A 14258-nucleotide genomic window follows, 5' to 3' on the forward strand; every position below is an offset into this window, starting at 1 on the left:
TAAAAAATTTAATAAATATAAAATTTAATAGACTTTAATAGACTAATATTTCCATTTTTATCATCTCTGGGGCCCTTTGCAAGGAAGAGGTTAATCAAAATATATAAATAGCAAACTAATAGAGGAAGGAAAATGGCACAATAATAACAATGTATACTTTATTCAAAAGAAATTAAAGAAGGAGACAAAAACTATCAAATGTGTGATGGATACAAAATGTAGTTAATTGGCTGATTTAAACACAAAAATATCAGAAAATACATTAATGTAAATTTTTATTTTTTTACTAGTATTTTGTTAAATATTTTAATGAATCAGAATATATGTAGTGTTCCATTTACAGAAAATTCAAAACAGCTGAAGCTAATGTACAGTGTTAGAACAGTATTCACCCTTGGGTGAACAGTGATGAGAAGGGAGCATGAAAAGGCACCCATAAGTGATGACTATGTTCTGTTTCCTGACATGGATACTCAGTATACAGCTGCCTTCGCCTCTTAAGGATTCACTGAACAGTACCCTTATGAATTATTGACTTTTTTGCATCTATGTTAAACTTTGATAGAAATTTACTTTAAAAATAACTATCATTGGACTGGATAAAACCAAAAACTAATATAGGCTATTGATGAAGACATGCATTAAATATAAGTATGCAGAAAGTTGAAAGTGATCGCATTTTTAAAAGACACACTGCACAAAACACTAAGAGAGCTGGTGCAGCTATAATAACACTAGGCAATGTAGACTCTAAGCCGAGAATGTTTTTAAGTTAAGGACAATTCATGTTGATATAAATTTTTATCTGCTAAGAAGATGTAACAGTGTAAATAGTAATGTTCCTAATTACACACTCTCAACATAAATAAGTCAAAAATTGGCAGCACTAAAAGGAGAAACAGGTAAATTCACAATGATAGTGGACTTAAATACATCTTTCTCAATAACTGATAGAATAAGAGAACAAGAAGTTAGAAACATACAGAAAATTTACATAATTAACATTTTTACCTAATTGAATTTACTAGAACTCTGCACCTAGCTGCTGCATAAACATTACTTTCAAGTACACATGAAACATTTATCAAAAATGGCCATATGTTAGCCATAAAATCTTTCTCAACAAATTGAAAAGGTCTGAAATCATCAGAATGTGTCCTATGACTGTCATGTAATTAAACAGTAATCAATAACAAAAATAAAACTTAAAATCTCATACATTTGGAAAATAACCAGACTTCTAAATAACTTTTGATTCAAAGAAGTAATTGTGAAAACTTAGAAAAATCTTGAACTGAGGGATAGTAAAAATGCTACATATGATGTAGTGGCTTAAGAATAATGCAGCTAAAGTCAACCTTATAAGGAAATTAACAGGCATACAAGATGCATTAGCTAAGATGGCAAAAAGTAATGATTTGTCTCCAACTCAAGGCAAATTAAATTATCCCCAAATATAAAGAAGAAAATCATGAAGAGCAGAAATGAATAAAATAGAAAATAAACATACGACAAAGAAAACTGACAAAGCCCCATTTATTTTTTGGGAAAAAAGGCCTATTAAAATGGATGCAAACTTGACAAGGCTTATAAAGAAATAAAGAGCGAAGACACAAATAGCCAATAATGAAATGAAAAAAGGATATCAACAGAGAACCTGTAAACCTTAAAAATCCAGCAACAGAGTATGAAAATGTTACACCAATGTATTTGAAAGCGCAGATGAAACAGACAGATTTCTAGGGAAAACATCACCAAAACACAAAAAAAGAAATAGAAAATTGGAATACTTCTATATCTGTTTTTAAATTAAATCTTTAAAAAACCATTCCTAAAATAATAACCCAGCATTAGACACCTCCACTAGTGTAGTTTTCAAACATTTAAGGAAAAAATAATAGCAATCTTACAGAAATTCTTTCAGAGAATGCATAAAGATAAATCGAGTCAGGCATGGTGGCACACACTTGTAATCCCAGCTACTTGGGAGGCTGAGGCAAGAAGATCCCCAGAGTTCAGGAATTCAAGACTGGCCTGGCCAACATAGTGAGATACCAACTCTTAAAAAAAAAAAAAAAAAGATAAATCACTACCATAATGAGGTTAGCATAATCTTGATACAAAAATGTGACAAACATTAAAAGAAAGTAAAATTACAAGACAACCTTTTTCATGAACATAGATAGAAAAATTAGAAGCAAAGTATTTGCATCCTGAATCTATCAATACGTAAATAGAATAATATATGCCAAACAATTGGATTTATAAAAGGAAAACGCACGTTTAACATTTAAAAATCACGCCAGTCTGGGTGACAGAGTGAGACTCCATCTGAAAGAAAAAAAAAAAATCAATCAATATCATTTACAACAGTATTACAATGAAAGAGAAAATCATTTAATCATTTCAGTAGATACATGAAAAGCAATTGATACAATCCTAAACTAAGATTTACTAAAATAAAGTTGGGTAGCTAGTACGCTGCACCCTTAGTGTGATAAAGGATATCTACCAAAAAAAAAGTGACAACGAACATTATAGTTTATGGTGAAATGCATTCAGGACTATGTGAGGGTGCCTTCTAGCATGACTTCTATTCAGCTTTGTCTAAAAGTAAAACAATTACAAAGGCAAAAAACTGTCATTATTCACAGATGACTGTTTTGGAAAAACCGCAAAGAATTCACTTTTAGAATTAATAAGAGGCATTTTTATACAAATTCAACGTTTAAAATTATTGTATTAATATCAACTAAAACTGAGAAAAAATTAAAAGGTCGATACCATTCATAGTAAATTCAAATACATGAAAGATGGAAGAATAAATCTAACAAAATGGCTCAAGAACGTAATATCAAAAGCATTTAAAGAAATGTAAAAGGCCTAAATAATTGGAAAAATATATTATGTTTATAAATAGGTAATCTTAATATTTTATCAGTTTTCTCAGAATGGATCTACAGATTCACTGTAATCCCAATCAAAATCCCAACTATGTGTGTGTGTGTGAATTGAAAGATTGATTCTAAAATTTATATGAAATGCAAAGACTCGAGAATAGCTGAAACTATTTGGAGACAGATGAACAAAACAGGAAGATTTACTCCATTAATAGATACAGACCTATTTTAAATTACAAAAAGGAAGACAAATTGTATTTCCGCAAGAGTAGTTAAATAGACTAAGGGTAAAGGTCAGAAATTCCTGAAATAAACCCACAAACATATGATCCAATATCAGATTTATGACAGTGACACTGCCACAAAGTGATAAAAGATAGTCTCCAAAAAATTATGATTGATCAATTGGAGATTATATATATATGTATGTGTGTATATATGTATTTATACATCTTCTAACTCCTATATGTGTGTGTGTGTGTGCATATACATCTTCTGACTCCTATCTAATACCATATATGAAAATTAATTCTAGGTAATTCCTGATGGATTGTGGATCTAAATGGAAAATGGAAAACATAAAGCTTCTGTGTTTAGAAAAATTTGGAACCGAAGAAAGAAAACATAGGTGAATATCTTCATGACTTTGGATAAGAAAAATATTTCTTAAGCGGGAAAAAAATAGCATTAACAACACAGAAACATGACTGATGAAGTAGTCATTAAAATTAGAAGCTTCTCTTTATGAAAAGACCTTATTAGGAAGGGCAAAAATAATTACAAAGTATGAGGAAATAAAACAAACAACAAGTTCGTATCTGGAATATATGCAGAATTCCTATAAATAAAAAAGAAAAAGTTAGCTCAACAGAAAAATATGGAAGAGATTTGAGCTAACAGTTTACATAATTGGGTATCCCAATGGTCAATAAACATATGTAAAGACATTCAGCCTTGTTAGCAGAAAAAAAAGTAAAATAAAACTACAACGTGATAACTCATCATACCCTCTCTGATGGTTACTTCTATGTGTCAACTTGACTGGTCGAGGGGTTCCCAGATTAAATATAATTTCTGTGCGTCTCTGGTAGGGGATTTCCAGTTGAGATTGATGTTTGAATCAGTGGACTCAGTAATGCACTTTGCCCTCCCCAGTGCAGGTGGCCATCATCCAATCCCTTGAGGGCCCGAATAGAACTAAAGGCTTGGCTGGGTGTGGTGGCTCACGCCTGTAATCCCAGCACTTTGGGAGGCTGAGGCGGGAAGATCACGAGGTCAGGAGATCGAGACCATCCTGGCTAACACGGTGAAACCCCGTCTCTACTAAAAATACAAAAAATTAGCCAGGCTTGGTGGCGGCACCTGTAGTCCCAGCTACTCGGGAGGCTGAGGCAGGAGAATGGCAGGAACCCGGGAGGTGGAGCTTGCAGTGAGCTGAGATCTGGCCACTGCACTCCAGCCTGGGCCACAGAGCGAGACTCTGTCTCAAAAAAAAAAAAAAGGCTTAGGAGGGAAGGAGTCACTCCTTCCTACCTGATCACTTCAACTGGGACATCCATCTTCTGCTCTCAGTGCTCCTGGTTCTCAGGCCTTCAGACTGAATTAGGACTGAATTACAACCACCAGGTTTCTTAGATCTCCAGCTTGCGAATGGCAGATGGTGGGACTTCTCAGCCTCCATAATTGTGGAAGCCAATTCCTCATAATATACCTCTTTGTATATCTGTGTGTGTGTGTGTGTGTGTGTGTGTGTGTGTGTGTGTATTCTATTGGTCCTTGTTTCTCTACAGACTCTTGACAGTCGCACACAAAAAGGGGAAATGGATAATTTTGAAAACCAACAAATCCAAGTGTTGATTAGGATGGAGCAACTGAGTCTTAGAAAGTGCTGGTGGAGGCCGGGCACAGTGGCTCACACCTGTAATCCCAGCACTTTGGGAGGCCGAGGCAGGTGGATCACCTGAAGTCAAGAGTTCGAGACCAACCTGGCCAGCATGATGAAACCTCATCTCTACTAAAAATAAATAAATAAATAAATAAATAAATAAATAAAAAATTAGCCGGCCATGGTGGAGGGCACCTGTAGTCCCAGCTAGTCTGGGAGACTGAGGCAGGAGAATCACTTGAACCCAGGAGGTGGAGGTTGCAGTGAGTCAAGATCACACCACTGCACACTGCACTCCAGCCTGGGTGACAGAGGGAGACTCTATCGAAAGAAAGAGAGAGAGAGAGAGAGAGAGAGAGAGAAGAGAGAGAGAGAAGAAGAAGAAGAAGGAGGAGGAGGGGGAGGAGGAGGAGGAGGAGGAGAGGAAGGCAGGCAGGCAGGCAGGAAGGAAGGAAGGAAGGAAGGAAGGAAGGAAGGAAGGGAAAAGAGAAAGAAAGAAAGAGAGTGCTGGTGGAAGCAAGTTGATACAACAGCTTTACAAAACTCTTTGACACTATCTTATAAAGTTGACTGTATGCATTCCCCAAATCTAGCTCTTCTCTTCATGCGTGTATCCTAACAGATATGCATTCCTATGTGCAGCAAAGAAAGTGTACAGAAATGTTTCTGTCAGCATCATCTACTGTATGTGAACACTGGCAATGACCCAAATGTTCAACAACTTTAGGATGGATAAATAGTGATACAGTCACACAATGGAACTTCTGTGTCCTAATTGGCATATTACAAGGCAGTTGGAAGTTAACACTAAAAAGTAAGTTTTGGTTTCTTATAACAAAAGCAACATTTATTTTATAAAAGTTAGCTCCATTCAGATAAGTAATAATAAGAACAGAAAGTTGCCACTATCTCTCTCTGTCAGTTAGCACTTGTCTGCTGCAAGTGATATAGAATCTAGTTTAGACTGGATAAACACAAAGGAATTTATTTGTGTCATGTAACAAGGAGTGCTTTATGTGGTTCAGACATTTACCAACGTCATTTTAAAACCCAGACTCTTTTTTTTTTTTTTTTTTTTGAGACGGAGTCTCACTCTGTTGCCCAGGCTGGAGTGCAGTGGTGCAGTCTCAACTCATTGCAAGCTCTGCCTTCTGTGCTCACGCCATTCTCCTCCTCAGCCTCCCGAGTAGCTGGGACTACAGGCACCCACCACCTCGCCCGGCTAATTTTTTGTATTTTTAGTAGAGACAGGGTTTCACCATGTTAGCCAGGATGGTCTTGATCTCCGGACCTGGTGATCCGCCTGCCTCAGCCTCCCAAAGTGCTGAGATTACAGGTGTGAGCCACCACGCCCGGCCAAAACCCAGGCTCTTTATATCCCTTGCCTGTTTCAGCACATTGGCTTATCTTCATGCTTGCCGTATAGTTTCAAGACAGCTGCTGCCGGCCCAGGGATCCTGCCCTCACAACCGCATCCCAAACTGAAGAAGAGAGTAGCTTGGCCAGCGGCACACCTTGTCTTTCATGAGAAGCAAAGTTCCCCACCCTAAGCTCCACATCCAATCTCAATGCCACTTCTAAGTCAAATGACAATTCCTACCCGCAAGGGGACCTGAGGAAGTGAGGAAGTTTTCTTCTTTACATTCTGCAAAATAGAAACAGAGAAGGGAATTTGGAATCCCTTCAACCAAAAAAGTCTCTGCCAAACCAGTCATCAAAATTGTGTCCTTTCTTCTATTTTGTTGTATTTACTTCTACTCTTTTTCGGACATAATCTGCTTTAAATATTTCCAAAAAGGAGATCTTCCATGATACACTATTTTGTAGCTTTTTTCTTTCAAAATATTATGTCACTAAATAAAATGACATCATTATTTTAATGCCTGCATAGTACTTCATTATGTGGATGTGCTATAATTTAACCATACCTCTATTATCAAATGTTTAAATTGCTTCTCAATTTTATAAATAATATTGTAATAAAGATGCCTGTATATACAACTTAATTTTTTTAGAGTGTGTTTCTAGCAGTGGTTTGCTAGGCAAAGCATGTAGACCATAGAAGTTGTCCGAGTTTCATAGCAACCTTAGTCTCAATGGATGACAGTGAGCCCCAAATCCAAGTTGAAACCAGCTTATGGATTGCTAATAAGCATTTTTTAAAAACACAGAACAGAATAGAAAAAGAAAGTATTCATGTACATTGCCTATAATTTGGTGAAATTTTGTTTCCGGGGTGTGTGTGTGTGTGTGTGTGTGTATGTTGGGGGGTGTTTTTGTACTATGTCAATGCCTTTTGCCACAGATTACAGACAAAAAGTTTTCAAAACATTCCAGTAGAGGAACACTCATATGCCTCCTGATTTCCAGCATTCGTTTCTTATTTCTTTTTCCTGTTTGAGTTCTATAACAGTAATAATAATAAATTACAGCGGTGATGATAGCATTCCTGATTTGCTTCTCACCTAAATGAAAATGCATCCCTTGAAGTTTTGAAAAATGTAGAGTTTTCACTGTTGCTAATAACTAGCCTGTCAGTGAAGTTTTCATTTCCTCTTTACACCAAGTAACATAAAGGTTTCTTTTTAATATAGGCAGTTAGATTTATTGGTAGTTAAGTATCATGACTAATTCCTAATTTTATTATCCTTGATCAGATAGTATGCATTGTGGCCTACAAAATTCTGCTTTTGGAAGTTACTGAGGTTTTCTTTTTGACCAGAATATGATCAGTTTTTTCAACAGTTATATTTGAAAAGAATGCACATTCTATGCTAATAAGACAAACTTTTCAGTATCTATTGAATCCAGCCTATTGATACTAACATTTGAATTCTCTATCTTTGTATTTATTCTTTATATCTTGAACTGTCATGAAAGTTTTCCACCAAGTTGCAATTTTGCACTTTATGTTTCCAAGATTTTTTGTGTGTGCAGGTTTTTATGATATATATATAATCATACACATTCATAATTATTTATGTATATTTATAGCTGTTTTAGGCTTTCAATGCCATAATTTACTATAATATTATTGACAAATCTGATTTTTTAATTTACCTTTGGGTTTTTTTTTTTTTTTTTGCCTATTCTTTTATATCTATTCTTTCTGTATCATTTTATTTCAAATGTGCATTTTGTAAATAGTTTAAAGTTGGATTTTATTTCTTACATCATCTTGACATTCTTTAAAAATAGTTTAACCGCCCAGGCATGGTGGCTCATGCCTGTAATTCTAGCAGTTTGAGAGGCCGAGGCAGGCACACCACTTGAGTTCAGGAGTCTGAGACCAGCCTGGCCATCATGGTGAAACTTCGTGTCTACTAAAAATGCAAAAATTAGCCAGGCATGGTGGCAAATGCCTGTAATCCCAACTACTCGGGAGGTTGAGGTGGGAGAATTGCTTGAACCTGAGAGGTGGAAGTTGCAGTGAGCCGAGATCATGCCACTGCACTCCAGCCTGAGTGATAGAGTGAGACTCCACCTCAAAAAAAAAGTAGAGTTTAATCTATTCCCAATAATTCTGAAATTAATGTATTTGGTTTTCTCCTTTTTTGTTCATTCAGTATTAATGCTTCTTGGTTGCTTCCTTTTATTCACTTTTATGTGCTCTGATATTTGATCAATTTTTTATGTTTTTTTCCTTGATGACTCGAAAGCTATGCATACAACTGTTCTGTACGTTCAAATCTTTTAAATCAATATCTAGAATGAAACATTGTATATTGACCATCCCTTTCCTTCATCGACAATGAAAATGCTTTCTCTTCCTTCCCTGGCACTCTCTCCCAATTTTTGTTGACATAATTTGGAACTTTAGACCCAAATTATTATATTAAAAATGCTAAGTATACACCTTATTCTTCCATAAAATATTTTCACATAACTACCTTAATAGTTATTATCACTTAGGCTTAATGATTTTTTAAAATTTATCTTGATACAGAGTTTCGCTCTCATTGCCCAGGCTGGAGTGCAATGGCGCAATCTCAGCTCACTGCAACCTCCACTCCCTGGGTTCAAGGGATTCTCCTGCTTCAGCCTCCCAAGTAGCTGGGAATACAGGCACGCAGTATACATCTGGCTACTTTTATATTTTTAATAGAGGCAGGGTTTCACCTTGTTGGCCAGGCCAGTCTCAAACTCATGACCTCGGGTCTCGCTTTTTTATTCAGTCTGACCCACCTCTGCCTTTTAAATAACAAATTTAGCCCATTTATATTTGATGTAATTATTGATATGGTAGAGTTTTAAACTCTCATCTTCATACTGTTTTTTTATTTGTCTTAACAGTTTTTGTTCCTTTGTTTCTCCTTTCCTGTCTTTTTCTCACTGATGGAGTACTTTTAGAATTCTATCTTTATTAATAAAGAATTCTTTAATAAATTCTTTAATTCTTTAATAAATTCTTTAATAAATTCTTTAATAAATTCTTTAATTCTTTAATAAATAAAGAATTCTTCTTTATTAATCTTAGATTTTATTGTGTTTTTTTCCTAATGGTTATTCTAGACATTTCAGCACACATCTATAACTTATTTATGTCTACTTTAAAATAATATTACTTCACAAATGACATGAGAGTTTAAAAATTTTATTATATAATGCCATTTGTCCACATATGCACTTTTTATATTCTTATTGTCATGTTTTACTTTTACATATGCTGTAAAGTCCATAATATATTGTTACTGATTTTGCTTTAGTCAATAATCTTTTTTTAAAATGTATTTTATGTTTAACCTTTCTCGCTGACAATTGTGCTATCTATGGATCTGATTCTGTTGATTATTTTTTCTCTTAATTATGGGGGCACGTTTTACTATTTTTAACATGTTTCGTGATTTTTTATTGTATGTTGGACATTGTGTGAGAAAGAACAATAGAGATAATATGGTAAATAATATTTTCCCCAGAAAGACCCTATATCTTCCTATTTCATTCCTCTAGGGTGGCATCCAAATCAATCTAATTTGTAGTTGAGCTGGCTCTGGGCTTTCTTGAAGATTTAGTTAGATTCATTTTCCCACCAGTGTCACAGGTGAGAAATGATAGGGATGATCACTTTAGCAAGTCTTGCCATTTGTCCAGTGCTTTACATAGAGAATTCATGTTGCCAACTTCCTGGGTCACTGAGGAATTCTTTTTCTTTCCAGCATTATCTACAGCTTTCTGCAAGTTGGAAGATCCCTTTCCACTCTGATGTATGTCCTTAGTCTTTGATGAACTATTGCTTTGCCCTCAGTGAAGAGTCTGTGTACTTTGGGGGAATTTCTCTCGATTCTCCTATCCTACCTTTAGCCTAGGTAGCCACTGTAGGCTGCTGCCATGATGTTTGGTTAAATTAAAATTAATTATAGTTTTTGAAAATAAAGAATTCCATAGCACTGTAACAACAGCTCTACTTTGACACATCCTGCCTCTACCTGTACTAGAGAATTTTACAGGTAATTAATCAATAAAAATAGTTTGTATTCTACTTTAACCTGAGGCAAGGGTAAATTTCTCAAGTGAACTGTATTACTATGCCAGTGTTAAGTCCAGATTCATTTTATTTATATAGAAGTATTAAGAGAACATGTTTGATAACATTAACAGACATATTTATTATTGCTCATACCAAAAACATTTACAGTTTTGTATTACGTGCAAACACCAAAAAAGAATGCCATTTCTTTTATCTTCAAAACCATGATCATACCTGCATTACTTACAATTTACATACAGATGTGTCAGAGATGCTAGAAGCAGACACCTGGTCACATTGTACGTGCCTGTTAAACTTTTAAAGGGTAGGTGATATCTTATTTGCCTTGGGGTTTCTGGCACTGAGCACAAGGTGGATACAGAAAAAATAGCTTGGAAAGAGCAATAACAATTCACAAATCACCTTCAACAATGAAACACTGGTATCTAAAGTGATATAGTCATTCAAGAATCCACCGACATTTCTTACTCTAATGAATATTTTCCTGGAAGTCATGAGCAGTATTTATTTCTGGGTCACCTAGCCTATTTTTTCCTCTCAAAAAACATGTTTTGGAAAAGGAAGCTTCGTGCCTTCTAGTTCTGTCCCAGTTATTGTAGGGGCCCTTGCTCACCCTGAACCCAACATATCAAGCAGAAAGCACTAGGGTCTCCCACGACACACCCAGGTCTTGCTATAGTATGCCAGATGAAGGGATGCTTTCTGGAGGCTGCCCTATGGTCTTTTAAATCGGCTGTAACCAGCTGGCAGGTGTACCCAGGGGTGGGGTTGATGTGCTTCCTGACAGAGACTCCTTCCTCCTTTCCTCCTGCACTCCCTTCTTGTCCCACTTTTAATTACCTCACCTTGTATATCATTTTCCCTGGGCTACAAGAAAGAGCAGCATCTGGTCTCCTGGCATCATTGTCTGGCATATTATGGTATTTACAGTTCTCTACACATACAGTATTGCTCAGAAATTCTCTGAACGTTTGGCCAAGCTGCTGCCTTGGCCTGGAACGTCCTCCCAGCCCACCTGCATCCCATTGCCGTGGCTAAATCTACAAAACTGAGCCCAACATTGGGACCTGAGGAAGGCTTTCAGGAGGAAGGGATGCCTGAAGTCAGGGCCCTTCATCTGATTCCCACAACACCCAGGAATTATGCACCTTACTTCACATACTACGCTGCTTTCCTGTGTCCCCTCCCACTAGACTAAACTCTGGGATGCTCCTGGAAGGAGATCCTACCTGATTCATTTCTGTTTCCACTGTGTCTGAACATAGTGACTAGGTCATAGTAAGTGCCCAATAAATATTTACCCAACTAGCGGAAACCGAGTTGGGCACATCCCTCTCCTGTTCTATGTTCTCCTAATATGGATGGGTGTCTCCTCTGCAGAGCAACTACTTCTACTTGTCCAGGAGTCTGGGGCAGAAAAGCTGAGTCTGTTCACGTCGGAATGAGTTTGATTCTTTCACTCTGTTTTGGTCGAGGCAAGGATGTGGCTCAGACCTCTTGCTTGAACTCACTGATTTTTAGCTTGCCAATTTGATAGAGTACCTCTAAGTCCAGTTAGCTTTTGTATAATGCCACAGGATAGTGAAATATTTATTTTATAATCTTCTGACTAATCAGATACTACCTAATACTTGATTCTAAAAAAGGCAAAGGTACACTAGAAGACTTTCATGAAAGACTTAGATTCATGAAAAATCGATTGAAGAAACTTTCAGTTGAGGTATTTGTATATATTGATTAATTGTGTTTTGTTTCAAATTGGGAAAGATAGTTGTTGTCTAATTTTTGCCAATCTCTGACATGGGACACCAGTGTTGCATAGGAGTGACATTTGAGAACCTCTGCTCCAGTTATGCAAAATTGCAGTTGAATACACCACCTATTAGCAATAAGTTATTTTAGTTCATAAAAATACACATTTTTATTTTTTATTTTGACTAATGGTGTTTGCTTCCTGAAATAGGCTCATAACTTGACCTTGCTTATTGAAGAGAGTAACTATTTGTCATCTTTTTCCTTCTCAGGCTGTGAGGTTGAGATTCTGGGTGTCAGACCCACCTACTGCCTAGAATATAAAAATGTCCCAACGGATATCAATTTTGCCAATGCAGTCAGCGATGCTCTTGACTCCTTCAAGTAAGTGTCCCAAACGCACCATTTTCTTCCTTGTTTCTGGGACTGATCATGGATCCTAAAGTGAATTAAGAGGGCTTGGTGGCGGTGAAATCATGTCTCAGAGAGTTGGTGAGCCTCTTGTGTGGTGACTGCTAGCTGCTAGTAGGGAGTAACTGCGAGCAAGTGATTTTGGGCAGGGGCAATGTCTGGAAATGTTGAATCGAGAGCAGGAAAATCCCTAAGGGTTTGAACCTCCTTTTTGATGTTGTTAAACAATGGAGAAACAATATAAATGGCATCATTTCCCTCAGCATGATTCAGTGACCAATTGTGTCTCTGAAGGTACTAATAAGTATTTGGCAAAAAGGAAGGATATGTGGTCAAATAAGTGTGGGAAAATTGCCTACCCTACCCCTTTCTTAGAAATGTACGAAACTCATGGGTATATTAGAACACAGAATCTGTTTTTTCCCTCCCACATGGAACCATGACACACAATTGGAAAAATGTAGGAATTAGTAATGCTGTCTTATATAGCACACAAAAGACTGTCAAGCAAACTGATCAAGACAGTTCAGGACAAAGCCTCAAGTCAGTCTCAGAAATCTCTGGAAGCAGAAATCAAGGTGGGAGCCCAAGTGGGAGTTTGCATTAAGTAGAGATCGGCAACCGAGAGGCTGTGGATGTTGGGGGCTCTTGAGTTTCCAGGAGCGGACTTGAGGTCACTGTGGCCACTGAATGTGTTTCCTGGGTGCCTCAGGCAGAAGACCTGCCATAATCAGAGCAAAGAGACTGGGGACGGGACCTTCATTCCCGCCAAGAAAAGGAGCCTGGTTTCAAACTGGGCATATCTGAGAACCAACTTACCCAGGGCACAATGTACAGAGCACTAGCACGAGCCACATGAAATGGCCTGTCACGAAGACCGCCTCAGATCCAAAGCTGACCTATCATGGATTTTCTTCTTGCCACGCCCCTCCCACACCATGGCGAACAGCAGCCACCCCCACAGAGCAGTGAAAGCAGAAAACGGCACCCTGCCTTCACTGCTTCTTAGAATGATTCCACTTCCAAGAAACCTACCAAGAGGGTTCAGGGAGGTGGGGGCACATAAAGGTTCATGCTCTCATTGACAGGTCGGAGAGAAAACAGGTTTAAAATACATCGAAATGGAGAAGTACTTGCCCGTGAGTGCTGGAGAACCACACAAGGATGAGCTGGATATTGCTCTGCAGTCTAGTTTTGTGCGAGTGAAGCAGAATAGCACAGCACGTGCAGCAGATGAGCGAGGCTGGCACTTGGACATTGCTCTGTGTCTGACCTATGCTGTTTCCAACATATCCAGAATGCCAGCCATCCCTGCAGCCCATGGCTGTGCCAAATATGAAAATTTGGATTAGAGTTGCCATACAAATACCTCCAAATAACCCAACAGTCTGGCAATGTCATCCTTTTTGCATTCATTTTATCTTAACAGCCGACGGATTGTCACTTTGTACCACCCGGTGATTCACAGAGGGGTGAGCACAGATCGCACAGCCATGAGAATCCCAGGTTGGCACTGGCCTACTAGCTGGCCAGTCTAAGCAGACTTCCCTGTCCTGAGAGACACCAGCATGTGGCGGGGAATAAGTGCTGGGCTCTGTTTCCTCTAGAGAAGCTATGGAAATGCATCCTTACCTTGGAGAACATTTAGGAACGGCGAAGGTTTTGGTGGTGGTGGTGGCGGCGGTGGTGCTGGTGGCGGCTGCGGTGGTGGCGGTGGTGGCGGTGGTGGTGGTGGTGGTGATGGCGGTGGCGGCGGCGGTTGTGGTGGCGGCGGCCGTGTTGGTGGCGGCGGCGGTGGCGGTGGTGGTGATGGCGGTGGCGG

The 14258-nt window shown here is 38.0% G+C and overlaps 1 protein-coding gene across 2 annotated transcripts in view; it reads left to right on the forward strand.

Annotated features, from left to right (window-relative positions):
- The window catches only part of ENPP6 (ectonucleotide pyrophosphatase/phosphodiesterase 6), a 130990-nt gene that overhangs the window by 75599 nt on the left and 41133 nt on the right, over positions 1-14258 (forward strand). For both annotated transcript variants that reach the window (XM_017854361.1, XM_017854360.1), the window contains exon 3: positions 12298-12409. In XM_017854361.1, the coding sequence (XP_017709850.1) occupies positions 12298-12409 (112 nt within the window). The remainder of the gene's footprint in view (positions 1-12297; positions 12410-14258) is intronic.

Source organism: Rhinopithecus bieti, unplaced genomic scaffold (assembly GCF_001698545.2).
Source record: "Rhinopithecus bieti isolate Rb0 unplaced genomic scaffold, ASM169854v2 scaffold_38004, whole genome shotgun sequence".
NCBI classification, from domain to species: domain Eukaryota; kingdom Metazoa; phylum Chordata; class Mammalia; order Primates; family Cercopithecidae; genus Rhinopithecus; species Rhinopithecus bieti.